We start from the raw sequence: 14,136 nt of genomic DNA, 5'->3' as shown, positions 1-14,136 counted from the left end.
CACCACTGAGTCCAGCATGTCGGCTATTAATTACAATTGGTCAACTTTCATAACTTGTTACTGACCTGACACATGCACCATAACACCTTTTAGTATAACCTGTAAGAACATTGAACACATCTCATCAGCTACAATCCAACCAATTATAGCCATATGCAGCTACTGAATTCTAATTGTAGGACATCAGGGTTGTGTATTCATTAGGTATGAATCTCCAAACTTGATGCCACAGGATATAACTGTTGGGAGAGTCTTTGTTTAACAATAAAAGCGCATCTCGGTTTTCTTTCCACTGTTTATCAGATACTGGCTGGACTTTTCGCCTTTGGACATCATGTGGTGCACGGCAGATACAGGCTGGGTGTTGAGCTGTCTGGGCGCTCTATTTGATCCGTGGGTTTTGGGATCCTGTGTCTTTGTACATAATCTGCCAAAAATAGAATCAACAACTATCCTAAATGTAAGATGACCATTTGAATGTATCATTCAGTCTGTGGGCAGTAGCAAGGAGGTGTCCTGTTCCTCAAACAATATGAGATTGAAGGTGCTGTTGATACAGGAATAGTTTTGAAATACCTCCCTGGCCCTCCTCCCCTGCTTTCTACCAGTCAGTAAATTGCCATTCCTGTAGGAGCTGAATCAGCTAAAATGTGGAGTTTGGTGGGTTAAAGGACAGGCATGCTGTAGTTCCGCTTGACAGAACTTTATAGTATCTCTTCTACTAACTATTAAAGGTACAAGAGTCTCATCTCATATTCAGCACAGGAATGCTAGTCCTGAATTCTTTCAGTTGATTCAGGGAAGATCTTAGCAAGGAAACAGGCAGACATGTGTTTTCTTAGAATGTTTAAATGTATTTGATGGATCTTCTGTAGGATTTAGACCATGTTTCAGCATAACAATGTATGGATTTTTGTCTGATGGGTTCACAAAGGTACAGGAGTATAACTATAACCATATGAGTCCAATTATACCTAGACCAGTGGTTCTCAACTTTTGGGTCCCCAGATGTTTTGGCCTTCAACTCCCTGAAATCCTAACAGCTGGTAAAGTAGCTGAGATTTCTGGGAGTTGTAGGCCAACACACCTGGAGACCCACCGATTGAGAACCACTGACCTAGATGATAAATGAAACTTTAAGCCAGTGGTTGTCAACCTGTGGGTAGCCAGGTGTTTTGCCCAATAACTCCCAGAAATCCCAGCCAGTTAACCAGCTGTTAGGATTTCTGGGAGTTGAAGGCCAAAACATCTGGGGACCCACAGGTTGAGAACCACTGCTTTAAGCCATCTTGAGTGTTGTCTTGTTCTCCTTCTTGAGGGACCATGCTCTTCAGGATCATTCTTATAAATACCATTTTAATGTCAAAGGAAAGTAAAGGCCAGGAGGAAGTAGTGGAAGGACAAAACTGTATATGCTCCATGACTTGCCCTGGTCCCTATAAAATGTGGTAGCCCACCACACTCAAATGCAGAGAAGTATGCCACCCTGACCACAAAAAGATTCAGTTCTTTTGCAGCTGAAATGGATAGCTGCCATTTTGCCCTTTGGTTTTGATGGCCAGATATTGGGAGCTTACCTTGATCTTAAAAATATAAGAACTTTGCTGAATTAGTTAGAAGTTTAGTCTAGGCATTCTAGTAGGCCACAGGATGTCCATGTAAAGCTCACCAGCAGACAGGAGTGTAGCTGTACTCATAGCTTCATGCTCCCCAATAACTGGCCTAGAGAGACATACTCCTATGGTGATATTTAGCCATCCTGAGCAATGGCCATTGATGGCCGTAATCTCCCTAAACTTTCCTTTTAGCTGTCCTGATTCTCCCACCATTCAGTTATAATAGATAATAGATGGAGCCTCCGGTGGTGCAGTGGGTTAAACCTTGTGCTGGCAGGACTGAAGACCGACAGGTCACAGGTTCAAATCCAGGGAGAGCGCAGAAGAGCTCCCTCTGTCAGCTCCGGCTCCCCATGCGGGGACATGAGAGAAGCCTCCCACAAGGATCGTAAAAACATCCCAAAAAAACATCCAGGCGTTTCCTGGGCAGCGCCCTTGCAGACAGCCAATTCTCTCACACCAGAAGCAACTTGCAGTTTCTCAAGTCGCTCCTGACACAAAAAATTATAATAGATAACCCTGGGTTCAGATATAAATAAGGTTTCCTCCTATTCACTTTCTGCGTGCCATGAATAATTCAACAGTCTTTGCTATTGAGAGGTTATTTTCCTAATATGAAATTAACCATCTGTAAAGATGTTTCTCTAATGAAATGGAATTATCTGAGGGTGAATTGAAAAGGCATTTATCTAAATATATGAGATGTGCACCTGGCAAGTCTTTTTTGTATAAGGTTTTCAAAAGCTTAGTTGATCACTACTGCACAAACTTTGTTCACCTTTTTATTTTATTTAAAACACATTAGACTCTCTCGCGATTTCCCATCACCGCCATGCTGGGAGCTCCCACCTTGTTCCGTATGTTGGTGCAGAATGATCTGAGCAGGTATCTTGTGAAGATGTTTTGGAATAATTATCATATCGATAAGCATTTACTGACTCAACCCTGTGATTGTCAGTGTGGTTGTTGAACATGGTAATTCTCCCATTCAAAATGGTGATTTCTAATCCCTGTATCAAATCTAAGACCTATATCATGATCCAAGAAGTCTTGCTAAGGCTACATTCTGAAAAAGCGATGAATGGTTCTCAATGGCAGGGAGAGAGATCTTCCTTCTCAGTGGTGTCTTCACCACTGATATTCAGGAAGTCTGGGAAATACAGTTTTCTTCTGAGTACATAAAATCTTCTGTATATTGGCCTGGAAACGTAGAGACAATTGTCTAAAGGTTCCTGTGCCCTTGCATTAAAGTTGCCAGATAAAATGGGAGAGTTTTCAAGGATGTTGTGCCCATTATTGCCAAGCCATGTGAATGGATCAACCAACCTCAATGGAGGATGAGGTTCACCGATAAAATACTGAAAAGTTCATAAAGATTAGAGCTTATCAATGTGAGATGGAAAACTCATAGGGATTGGAATTCACTGGTGGGTGGAAGGTTTATGGAAGCAAATGTAGGTCCTTTCTACTCTGCCATATAAAATCCAGATTATCTTTTTTTAACTGGATTATATGGCAGTTGCAATAAAGAGACTACTACTATTAGGAATGACAGATATGGCCCACAAAGGCCTTGAAGGTTAAGTGACACTCACACCCTCACACACAAGGCAGGACAGTGTGATGCTACCACTATATTATATTTTTCTTTGCTGCTACCAATTTATTATTAAGGCTTCTTCTGCTGCCACCATTTCTTGATTCATAGGCCACCTCCTTCACTAGAATGTTTAAAAAGACACAGGAACTCTTCAGGCGAAATAAAACAAGAATAGTACAGATGCATAGTGGTTTCAGTAAGTTGTCAGGCTTTACTTCTTGAGGATAAAGGTCTTATAACTTGAGCTCTTTAATGTTCCACACACAGGAATACAAGCAGGTTATTCTGAACCTTTTGAAACCTCTTTCCACACCAGCACTCTAACACTATAGAGGCCTAACTATATCTCTTACTCCTTCTCCCTGAAGGCTTCAACTATTTTCCTCAAAGAGGTATCTTTTAACAACAGTTCCCAAAACTATTCCTTCCTTCCTTCCTTCCTTCCTTCCTTCCTTCCTTCCTTCCTTCCTTCCTTCACCTTCAAAACTCCCAACTAACTCTTTAACTGCCAAACTATGGCTGTCTTTGCTCCTTCCTTTCCCTTTAGCTCCACCCATCTCCAGTTGCTAAGATCCAAATTCAAAATTTCAAGAAGTAAGCAATCTGTGGATGGACAAATCTATCAGTAATTGCTCCCACAATTGATTTTTTTTCATTCCAAATATGAAGAAATTTGCAAACTTCAGCAAAAAAAAACCTGTTAAAAACAAACCTAAACAATTTTCTCACTTATCTCTAGCTATAAATTCATGAGCCTGAAGCAGTGCATAAGTGCAGGGGAAGCACTAAACCCTGAAGTCATGGAGCAATGGAAAAGCAAGACAGGACTAGACATCCACGAAGCCTATGGGCAGACCGAAACAGTAGGTCCATGTTATTTATTTAGTCATAACTCTACTACATCGTTATTTTCTGGGTTCTTTTGATGTGAACTTAAACTGCATGCATGCCTCTCCTAAAATATTTTGTCATCATAGGATTTTTTTACATAATCCCTAAAATAGGCATTTTATTTTGCATGTCCTTTTGATATATTCAGATTTTTCAGACCAAAATAGCAACACATTAGAAAACTGTGCTCTCCAAAAGGGAACTTTGTTCAGATCCAGAAAATGTGAATCAGGACTAGTTCGCTTTAAAAAGTGAAACATCCCAAATTCTCCCCTGTTCCAAAGTTACGTGTTTTGTTTGAGCACAAGATAAGAATAAAACTGAATAAAATAATAAGTCTCTTTATATCAGGGCTGCAAAATTTAACTTAATGGTCTTTGCTCTCAGTTCAGAGTCCTTGACTTTCTCTCCAGACTGCTGGAAAAGCATTCTGTTTCAAACAGCTTGAACTGCTTAACCTAAGAAGAACTTTATTACGGCACATCGGTGCATCAATTATTGTCCTCCTTCAGAATTATGATTTACTAGCCATCCCCTGCCACGCGTTGCTGTGGCCCAGTCTTGTGTATATGTGTTTTGTGTGTGTATACATATATTAGAGACATCACACTGGCAACAAAGATCCGCCTAGTCAAAGCCATGGTATTCCCTGTAGTCACCTACGGATGTGAGAGCCGGACCTTAGGGAAGGCTGAGCGAAGGAAGAGAGATGCTTTTGAGCTGTGGTGTTGGAGGAAAGTGCTGAGAGTGCCTTGGACTGCGAGAAGATCCAACCAGTCCATCCTCCAGGAAATAAAGCCCGGCTGCTCATTGGAGGGAAGGATACTAGAGACAAAGTTGAAGTACTTTGGCCACATCATGAGGAGACAGCAAAGCCTGGAGAAGACAATTATGCTGGGGAAAGTGGAAGGCAAAAGGAAGAGGGGCCGACCAAGGGCAAGATGGATGGATGGCATCCTTGAAGTGACTGGGCTGACCTTGAAAGAGCTGGGGGTGGTGACGGCCGACAGGGAGCTCTGGCGTGGGCTGGTCCATGAGGTCACGAAGAGTCGGAGACGACTGAACGAATGAACAACAACAACATACATATATTTGTGTATATGTGTATATATGTGTGTTTGTTTTTATATGTGTGGTTTTGCGCATGCATTGTAATGTGTATATATATATGCTTTTTAAGCCCCTTCTACTGTGTTTATATCAGTGATGGTCACTCATTGGCCTGAGAGGTGTATTGTGTCCAAATTTGGTGTCAATTCGTCCAGTGGTTTTTAAGTTATATTAATCCCACAAACGAACATTACATTTTTATATAGATTTAGCAGACAGGCAAATTGAAAAGATTATTCAACAGTGGTTTGTTGTTTATGGGAGACGGGCAGCCCTACTCCTGGGTAGACTACTAAAATTTGAAAGCTAACCAGGAAGTAGATAATATTTAAACCAGAGGAACTTATAGAATCAAAGAGTTGGAAGAGACCTCATGGGCCATTCAGTCCAACCCCCTGCCAAGAAGCAGGAAAATCGCATTCAACGCACCCCTGACAGATGGCCATCCAGCCTCTGCTTAAAAGCCTCCAAAGAAAGAGCCTCCACCATACTTCAGGGAAGAGAGTTCCACTGCTGAATAGTTCTCACAGTGGGAAAGTTCTTTCTAATGTTCAGGTGGAATCTCCTTTCCTGTAGTTTGAAGCCATCGTTCCATGTCCTAGTCTCCAGGGCAGCAGAAAACAAGCCTGCTCCCTCCTTCCTATGACTTCCCCTCATATCTTGATACATGGCCCTCATCATGTCTCCTCTCAGCTTCTCTTCTGCAGGCTAAACATGCCCAGCTCTTTAAGCCGCTCCTCATAGGACTTGTTCTACAGACCCTTGATTATTTTGGTTGCTCTCCTCTGGACACATTCCAGCTTGTCAACATCTCCCTTCAATTGTGGTGCTTAGAATTGGACACAGTGTGATTCCAGATATGGTCTGACCAAGGCAGAATAGAGGGGTAGCATGACTTCCCTGGATCTAGACACTAGACTCCTATTTATGCAGGCCAACATCCCATTGTCTTTTTTTTTTTTTTTTTTTGCCACCGCACGACATTGTTGGCTCATGTTTAACTTGTTCCCCACAAGAACTCCAAGATCTTTTTCACATGTACTGCTCTCGAGCCAGACATCATCCCCCAGTCTGTATCTTTGCATTTCATTTTTTCTGCCAAAGTGGAGTATCTTGCATTTGTCTCTAGGGAAGCAGAAAACAAGCCTGCTCCCTCCTCCCTATGACTTCCCCTCATATATTTATCCATGGCCCCCATCATGTCTCCTCTCAGCCTCCTATTCTGCAAACATGCCCAGCTCTTTAAGCCGCTCCTCATAGGGCTTGTTCTCCAGACCTTTGATCATTTTAGTTGTCCTGCTCTGGACACAGGCAAACTCACTTCATATGTCTCCATATATTATACAGTAATGTTCTTTTAATCAACAGGGTATGATCTGTGGAGTTCGCAAAGGGATGAAGATTAAGCCAGGTTCAATGGGAAAGGCATGTGCACCATATGATGTTCAGGTTAGTGAATACAAGTCACTGGCTTGTGTTGGTTTTAAAAGTATACCTTCTGTGATGACCAAAATGGCATAATGTACAGCACAATTCCCATGAAACTATAGATGCCGGTCCTGTAGATATGGGGGTTACCATATGCAATGAAGGATATGCCTCTAATACTGGGATCAGTACCCATCCCAGTATTAGATGCATTATTATTATTATTATTATTATTATTATTATTATTATTATTACCCACTTCACCTTGAAGCTTATGAGGGGAGCAATGCTATTTCCTTCATCCCCTACTTGTAGCTTTTCAGTAGCATGGGATCACTGGATTAGACAGTCCTTTGGTCTCATCCAGCATTTTTCAATCTGGGGGCTGAGACCCCCGGGAGGGTCACGAGGGGGCTTTCACAGGGGTCACCACAGAACACATATATTTCTTATGGCTTTAGAAACCCCTTTGCCAGAGAAGGCTGAAGATCTCTCCTCCTGTCCTTCTCTTCTTTTTTGGTGTTGATGAACTACAACTCCCAGAATTTAAAAACAGCCCCCCCCCCCAGCCCCACCAGTATTCAATGCTAGCCATGTAGGTAGTGTTCCAAGTTCAGTGCAGATCCATTGTGGGCTGGGTTCAGAGTGCTCTTTGATTGTAGGTAAACTATAAATCCCAGCAATTACAACTCCCAAATGTCAAGTCTATTTCCCCCAAACTCCACCAGTGTTTACATCTGGGCGCATTGAGTATTCATGCCAAATTTGGTCCAGATCCATCATTGTTTGAGTCCACAGTGCTCTCTGGACATAAGTGAACTACAACTCCAAAACTCAAGGTCAATACCCACCAAACTCTTCCAGTATTTTCTGTTGGTCATTGTAGTTCTATGTGCCAAATTTGGTTTGATTCCATCGTTGGTGGAGTTCAGAATGCTCTTTTTTTTTAGGTGAACTATAAATCCCAGCAATTACAACTCCCAAATGACAAAGTCAATTTCCCCAGAACCTCATCAGTATTCATATTTGGGTATATCAGGTGTTGGGCCAAATTTGGTCCAGTGAATGAAAAATCATCCTGTGTATCAGATATTTATATGACGATTGATAACAGTAGCAAAATTACTTTTATGAAGTAGCAACAAAATTAATGTTATGGTTGGGGGTCACCACAACATGAGGAACTGCATTAAGGGGTTGCAGGATTAGGAAAGTTGAGAAACACTTGCCTGATCCAACAGGGCTCTTATATCCTTGTATTAATGCTCTCTTCTTCCAGATCGTAGATGAAGAAGCCAATATTCTGCCTCCTGGAAAAGAAGGAGAAATAGCTATTAAAGTGCAACCAGAAAGACCTCTGGGACTCTTCTCTCGCTATATAGTAAGAGACATGTTTTTGCTCCTAAAAAAGCTGAAAGGTTTTTCCCAGGGTAGTCAAAGACAGTAGACTTAAGACTTCATCAGATGGGTGGGGGTGAAAGCAGAGAGAGCCATCTTACCCAATGTTTTTACCAATCTTCTGGGATGACCACCCATCCCATGTCCTTTTTTCGCCTTTCCCTGACTCCCCGCTTTCTCCAGTTTGGAGTCAGGTAACAGCCGACTCCTGGCTCCATTTCCATGCATTTAGGGAAGGAAGTGCCACAGAGTCTCACCTGAAATGCCCTTGTGTCATGTGTTGGCATCCGTGGGACTCCCATAGGGGCTCCATTTCCGCAGTGCAAGGAAATGGAGTCCGAAGGCTGTCTGATGAAGTCCTTAAGTGGGATGAATATGTCTACAGAGGTTTACTTTGGAAATTCCATCAGAGCTCAAACAACACTAACCAGTGCAAACAAGAAAGATGCACACAGACACCAAGAAAAAATGGTATTTATACGTTTGTAAAAGTGAAAGGAAGAGAGGGACTAGGGAACGTGGTGTCACCAGTTCGCAGGACATCTGATACAATTTAGCTAGAAAGTTTGCATGTTTTTGTGGATGGGCCTAGGATCTATTCCTTTTGCTTTCTAAACATAATTCTTTCCTTATTTATAAATGAATGCTCATTCAAACACTACAGTGTTCCAGAACAACAGCTCTGTGTGTGTGTTGTGTGCCTTTTAGTCAATTTTGACTTATGGCAACTCTGAATAAGCAACTAGGCTTGTGCATTCGGGGTAAATCTTGACCCGTTTCATGTCCCGACTTTCCGTAGGTGCCCGATCCATATTTTAGGAGCCTCCCAAAATCGGGAGGGCAGACATCTGATTTTGCTCTGGGGTGCTGAAAGATCCATTTTCTATTGGCCCGTTAAGAGTGGGGGGGCTTCCCAGGTTCTCCTTCCTGTCATGTTAGGCATTTAAGTTGTTTTACTCTAGAGGAGAGGCACGCAGCTACAGGCAGGTGCATGCTTTAAGGAGGCTTCTTACGTGTTTCTACTCTAGAGGAGAGACTACAGGCAGGCACGCATTCTTTCTGGGCTTGCATGCCACACACGCAGTCTCTCTTTCAAGTTCTTTCTTGCTCTAGAGGAGGCGCTTGGCTGTAGGCAGGCGCCCGTGCTGGGTCTGCACACCATATACGCACTCTTTCTTTCCAAGGCAAGGAGGCATGGAGCACCACATGCTCACAAAAGTAGAAGGGAAACCGATGATCGGCTCACGCTTGCTTTCATGTGGAGCTGATTTTCGTATCAGGAGGCGAATTCCAGTTTTGTGCTCCCAAAGGTAACGGAGAAGTCAGAGGCACTGCAGGTACTGAAGTAAATTGGATTCATACACAACTCTATAGGCAACATATCACAGAGGCTTTTTGGCAAGATTTGTTCATAGGAGGATTGGCAGAGTATGGTTTCTGTGACCAAGCAGAGATTCAAACCCTGGCTTCCAGAGTTGTGGTCCAGTTCTTGAGCCACTAGATCACACTACTTCTTTACATGCTTATACCTATGACATACTGGTGACCGATTCCAACTTTTTTTGAAATTTCTTCTGTAGGACAACCCTGATAAAACAGCTGCAACAATACGTGGAAGTTTTCATATTACAGGGGACAGAGGAGTGATGGATAAAGAAGGGTACTTTTGGTTTGTTGGAAGAAATGATGACATCATAAATTCTTCAGGGTTGGTTTCTTTGCTTTGCTTTCCCCCTTCCTTCCTTCCTTCCTTCCTTCCTTCCTTCCTTCCTTCCTTCCTTCTTATAATTGTTTATGTCATGCATCTCTGACACAAAAATCCAGAGGTGACTGATGTCAATGGAACAGTCTGTTCTGGGTTCTAGTCTTAACTTTAAGGCTGTTGGTCAAGTTCTTGAAACTATGCCAAGGTTGGGTTCTGTACATTGAATAGTCCAAAGGTCAGAGGAAAACTTAAACTTATTGTCCTATAATTTAAACTAAAATTCATCATCCTAATGACATGGGAACCACCCCTGCAACAAAATTGTCAAAGCAAAACCATGAAAATGTTAGTTATCCTACAATATCCTATTATATACAACTCCCTTCCCAATATAACATTTCCATCACTGTAAGAAAATTCACAGAAATGTGGATTCAAATTAAACCCACAATATTCCCCCCTCCAAAAAAAAAATATCCCAGCAATATTTAAATACAACACTATTTTATTCTCCATTTCAACACTAAGGCCTCATCACACTAGAGAATGAATCCACTTTAAATCCGGTTGCTGCCCCCTGCAGAATTCTGGGATTTGTAGTTTATGGAGGAGCCTTTAACAGCCACACTAAACAACAAACTCCAGGATTCTGCAGGAGGCAGAAACCGGATTTAAAGTAGATTCATTCTCTAATGTGGTGACGTAGTCACAAAGACGTAGCGAGTGGAAATTCTTGATGAAAAAGGATCAGGCTGGATCTACACTGCCATATAATCCAAATTATCTGCTTTGAACTGGATTATATGAATCTACACTGCCATGTAATCCAATTCAAAGCAGATGATCTGGATTTTATGTGGCAGTGTAGATGGGGCCACAGTCAATATTGGTGGGCTGCAGCTCCCATTAGCTCCAGCAAGCTTAACCAGTGATGATGGACGATACGAGTTAGATCCCAAAAAACTATACATTTTGCACCCATTAAATCTTACTGGTTAAGAGTCATTTACACCCTGGATACTGTCTCTCCCTGACTAAACTGTTGATAATTTTGGGTTTCTGTCCTAGGTATCGTATTGGGCCATTTGAAGTAGAAAGCGCGCTTCTAGAGCATCCTGCAGTAGCAGAAGCGGCTGCGATCAGCAGCCCGGACCCACTCCGAGGAGAAGTAATTATAATCTATGACAATTTTTTAAGAATATAGCCCTACACATACATCTGTAGAGTATAATATGTGATGCAGCAAGTAAGTTAGGATGGCTGAGACCCAGATCCAAATTATCTCTCAGCCATAAAGCTCACTGGCTAACTTTGGGCTGGTCATAATCTTTCCTGCCTCCAAGGCTTGTTGTTCGGATAAAAGCAGGTTTGTGTACTAGAAAATACAAATGATTGCTGGAATTCCAATCCCGAATTGTCCATGTAGATGGCTAAGATAGTGGCCCCTATGCTTTCTTATGGTTCAGCAAACACAAACGTTGTTTCCTGCACAAATAATTTTTTTAAATTTATGAAACTACCTTAAGGCTATATGTATAAGGTGTATGCGAAACACACATGAATTTTGTGTTTAGACTTGAGTCTCATCTCCAAGATACTACAGATATCGTGTGTGTGTGTGTGTGTGTGTGTGTGTATCGGAGGCTCACTGGTGGTGCAGCGGGTTAAACTGCTGAGCTGCTGAACTTGCTAACTGAAAGGTTGGCAGTTCGATTCTGGTGAGCAGGATGAGCTCCTGCTATTAGCTCCAGCTTCTGCCAACCTAGCAGTTCGAAAACATCCAAATGTTAGTAGATCAATAGGTACTGCTTCAGCAGGAAGGTAACAGCACTCAATATAGTCATGCCGGCCAAATGACCTTGGAGGTGTCTATAGACAACGCCGGCTCTTCAGCTTAAATAGACCTACTGAATCAAGGTTAAGTTGTAAGTCAGTAAAAGTGTATGGCAACATACTCTTTTGTTGGAATGGCAATATACACTTATGCTCCACTCATTCAGTTTTGTTCTAACTGAGACTAACAATTGAATGTAGGCATTTCTAGACAATCTTATGTGACTTCTGGGTAGGTAGCAATTGTACAAAAGTAGTAAAGGGAGGATCTTTATTACTCCAGTTATTTGTGTATCTGGTTGCAATGTTCAGCACATACATGCCAGAATCCAATTAGTGACACCCAAGTCCACCATATGGCTGCATTTGTATTTTTTATGTTTGTAGAGCCTGATACTCTCTTCCTACAGTTATACATCCACAACTACTATATATTCACTCTCCCAATGCAGACCCACATTTAGTGCTACATAGAGGCCATGAAAGTCTCCTAAACTCCATTTACGAGTAAGCAGCCACTGGGATTAACTGAGGTCCATTCCCCTATAGATCCCTGTCGATCTCAGCAGCTGCTTTTTGGTAAGTGGGGTTTGGAGAGGTCACACTAATGTTCAATACAGAGCAATGTTGTTATGGTGCTACATGGTTAAGTAATAGTCATAAGACTCTAGCCAAAGTCAGTATGGTCTGGAGACAGGATGGAATGTAAAGTGTCAAAATGCAGATGATTTGACCATGTCTTATTGTACCAACTCTGACTTTTTAGGTGGTGAAAGCCTTTGTGGTGTTGTCTCCTGGCTTTGTGTCTGGAGATAAGGACAAATTAACCCTCGAACTGCAGGAACATGTCAAGAAAGTGACAGCGCCGTACAAATATCCAAGAAAGGCAAGTACCAGTAGAGAATGAAGAATTGTTCAAAGAGATTGGCCTTTATTGACTTTGGTTCATTCACGTGTCACCTATATAATGCACATTCATTCATGTGTCACCTATATAATGTACATTATTCCATTCCATTATTCAGAAAATTGCATTGGCTAGACCACATCAGCTCTAGCGTCTAGTAGTCACCATCTGCTCACCCACAGAAAACCATATTTAATGATCTAGAGCTGATGTGGTAGTAGCAATCTTTTGTGAGTAGTCAGCCTCTCCTCTCCCAACGTCCCCATTGTCTCAGCACTATACGAGGGTTTCGTGATACCCAGTCGCTGTCATTGCTGTGTGGTTTTGAGGCAACTGTGTAGTAATGGTGAGTCTGCAGACCATATTTTCATTCTTGCAGACCACAGGTTGGGAACCACTGGTCTTGAGAAAGGGAATGAGATTGGATAGGCCTTGAAAAGAGGGGGTTGCAGTGTTTCAGGAGTGGACAACTTTGACAATTGTGGAGACTATTTTTCTGCCCTGAGATTCTTCCGAAGCTACACAAAGATTGCCAAGATATTATTCAAACCAAAGATTAAATGTTCAGGAGCCAGTTTGTGGTTTTGTAAAAGTTGTATACATATGGATTTATTTTAAGTTGAACAGCAAGTGAGTAACCTATTTACAGTCTGAAATGTTGCTTCTAGAGCCCTCCATGCGATGGAGTTCATCTTTTTTGGCTATAAGAAGGGTTGTCCAGGGAGCTGGAAGATCTTATCCTCACTCTTGCCATTTCTTAGCAATAGGTGACTCCAACTACCCTCCCATTAACTCTGATCTTTTTGCTGAGCCTGAAATTCACAGTAACAAAAAGTAACCCTTGTTACATAAAGAAGAGAAAATGCCACAATTCCTTATTTTGTTTGTTTCTTTGCTAGATGGAGTTTGTCCAACAGCTGCCAAAGACAATCTCAGGAAAAATCAAACGGATTGAACTGAGGAACAAGGAATGGGGACGAGTTTAATGTCTACAGCAGATGGTTGGAATGGCTGCCAGCTTTCCAAATTCGATGGACATTTATTTGAGGCCTACTGGTACTAGGATGGCCTCTTTTATGGTTGAACTTGGACCATCGGAAACATGAGCACAACTGTCAAAACCGCTATAGCAGTGTTTCTCAACCTGGGGGTTGACACTCCTTGGGGGGTCACAAGGGGGTGTCAAAACTGTTGCCAAAGACCATCAGAAAACGCAGTATTTTCTGTTGGCCGTGGGGGTTCTGTGTAAGAAGTTTGGCCCAATTCTATCATTGGTGGGATTCAGAATGCTCTTTTATTGTAGGTGAACTACAAACCCCAGCAACTACAATTCCCAAATGTCAAGTCTATTTTCCTCAAACTCCATCAGTGTTCACATTTGTGCATATTGAGTATCCATGCCAAATTTGGTGCAGATCCATCACTGTTTGAGTCCAAAGTGCTCTCTGGATGTAGGTAAACTACTACTCCAAAACTCAAGGTCAATGTCCACCAAAACCTTCCAGAATTTTCTATTGTTCATGAGAGTTTTGTGTGTCAAGTTTGGTTCAGTTCCATTGTTGGTGGTGTTCAGAATGCTCTTTGATTGTAGGTGAACTATAAATCCCAGCAACTACAACTCCCAAACAACAACATCAATCTCCCCAAC

The 14,136-nt window shown here is 42.0% G+C and overlaps 1 protein-coding gene across 1 annotated transcript in view; it reads left to right on the top strand.

Moving 5' to 3' along the window:
* The window catches only part of LOC132781994 (acyl-coenzyme A synthetase ACSM4, mitochondrial-like), a 20,996-nt gene extending 7,117 nt beyond the window's left edge, over nt 1–13,879 (top strand). Inside the window, exons 5-13 of the mRNA XM_067462501.1 lie at nt 304–460; nt 2,422–2,501; nt 3,956–4,079; nt 6,586–6,666; nt 7,925–8,026; nt 9,624–9,751; nt 10,817–10,916; nt 12,348–12,467; nt 13,388–13,879. Coding sequence (XP_067318602.1) covers nt 304–460; nt 2,422–2,501; nt 3,956–4,079; nt 6,586–6,666; nt 7,925–8,026; nt 9,624–9,751; nt 10,817–10,916; nt 12,348–12,467; nt 13,388–13,474 — 979 coding nt within the window. The 3' untranslated portion in view covers nt 13,475–13,879. The remainder of the gene's footprint in view (nt 1–303; nt 461–2,421; nt 2,502–3,955; nt 4,080–6,585; nt 6,667–7,924; nt 8,027–9,623; nt 9,752–10,816; nt 10,917–12,347; nt 12,468–13,387) is intronic.
* The last annotated feature ends 257 nt before the right edge of the window (nt 13,880–14,136 follow it).

This window comes from Anolis sagrei, chromosome Y (genome assembly GCF_037176765.1).
Source record: "Anolis sagrei isolate rAnoSag1 chromosome Y, rAnoSag1.mat, whole genome shotgun sequence".
NCBI classification, from domain to species: domain Eukaryota; kingdom Metazoa; phylum Chordata; class Lepidosauria; order Squamata; family Dactyloidae; genus Anolis; species Anolis sagrei.
The sequence above is the reverse complement of the archived record's forward strand: the minus strand, read 5'-3'. Positions and strand labels throughout refer to the sequence as shown.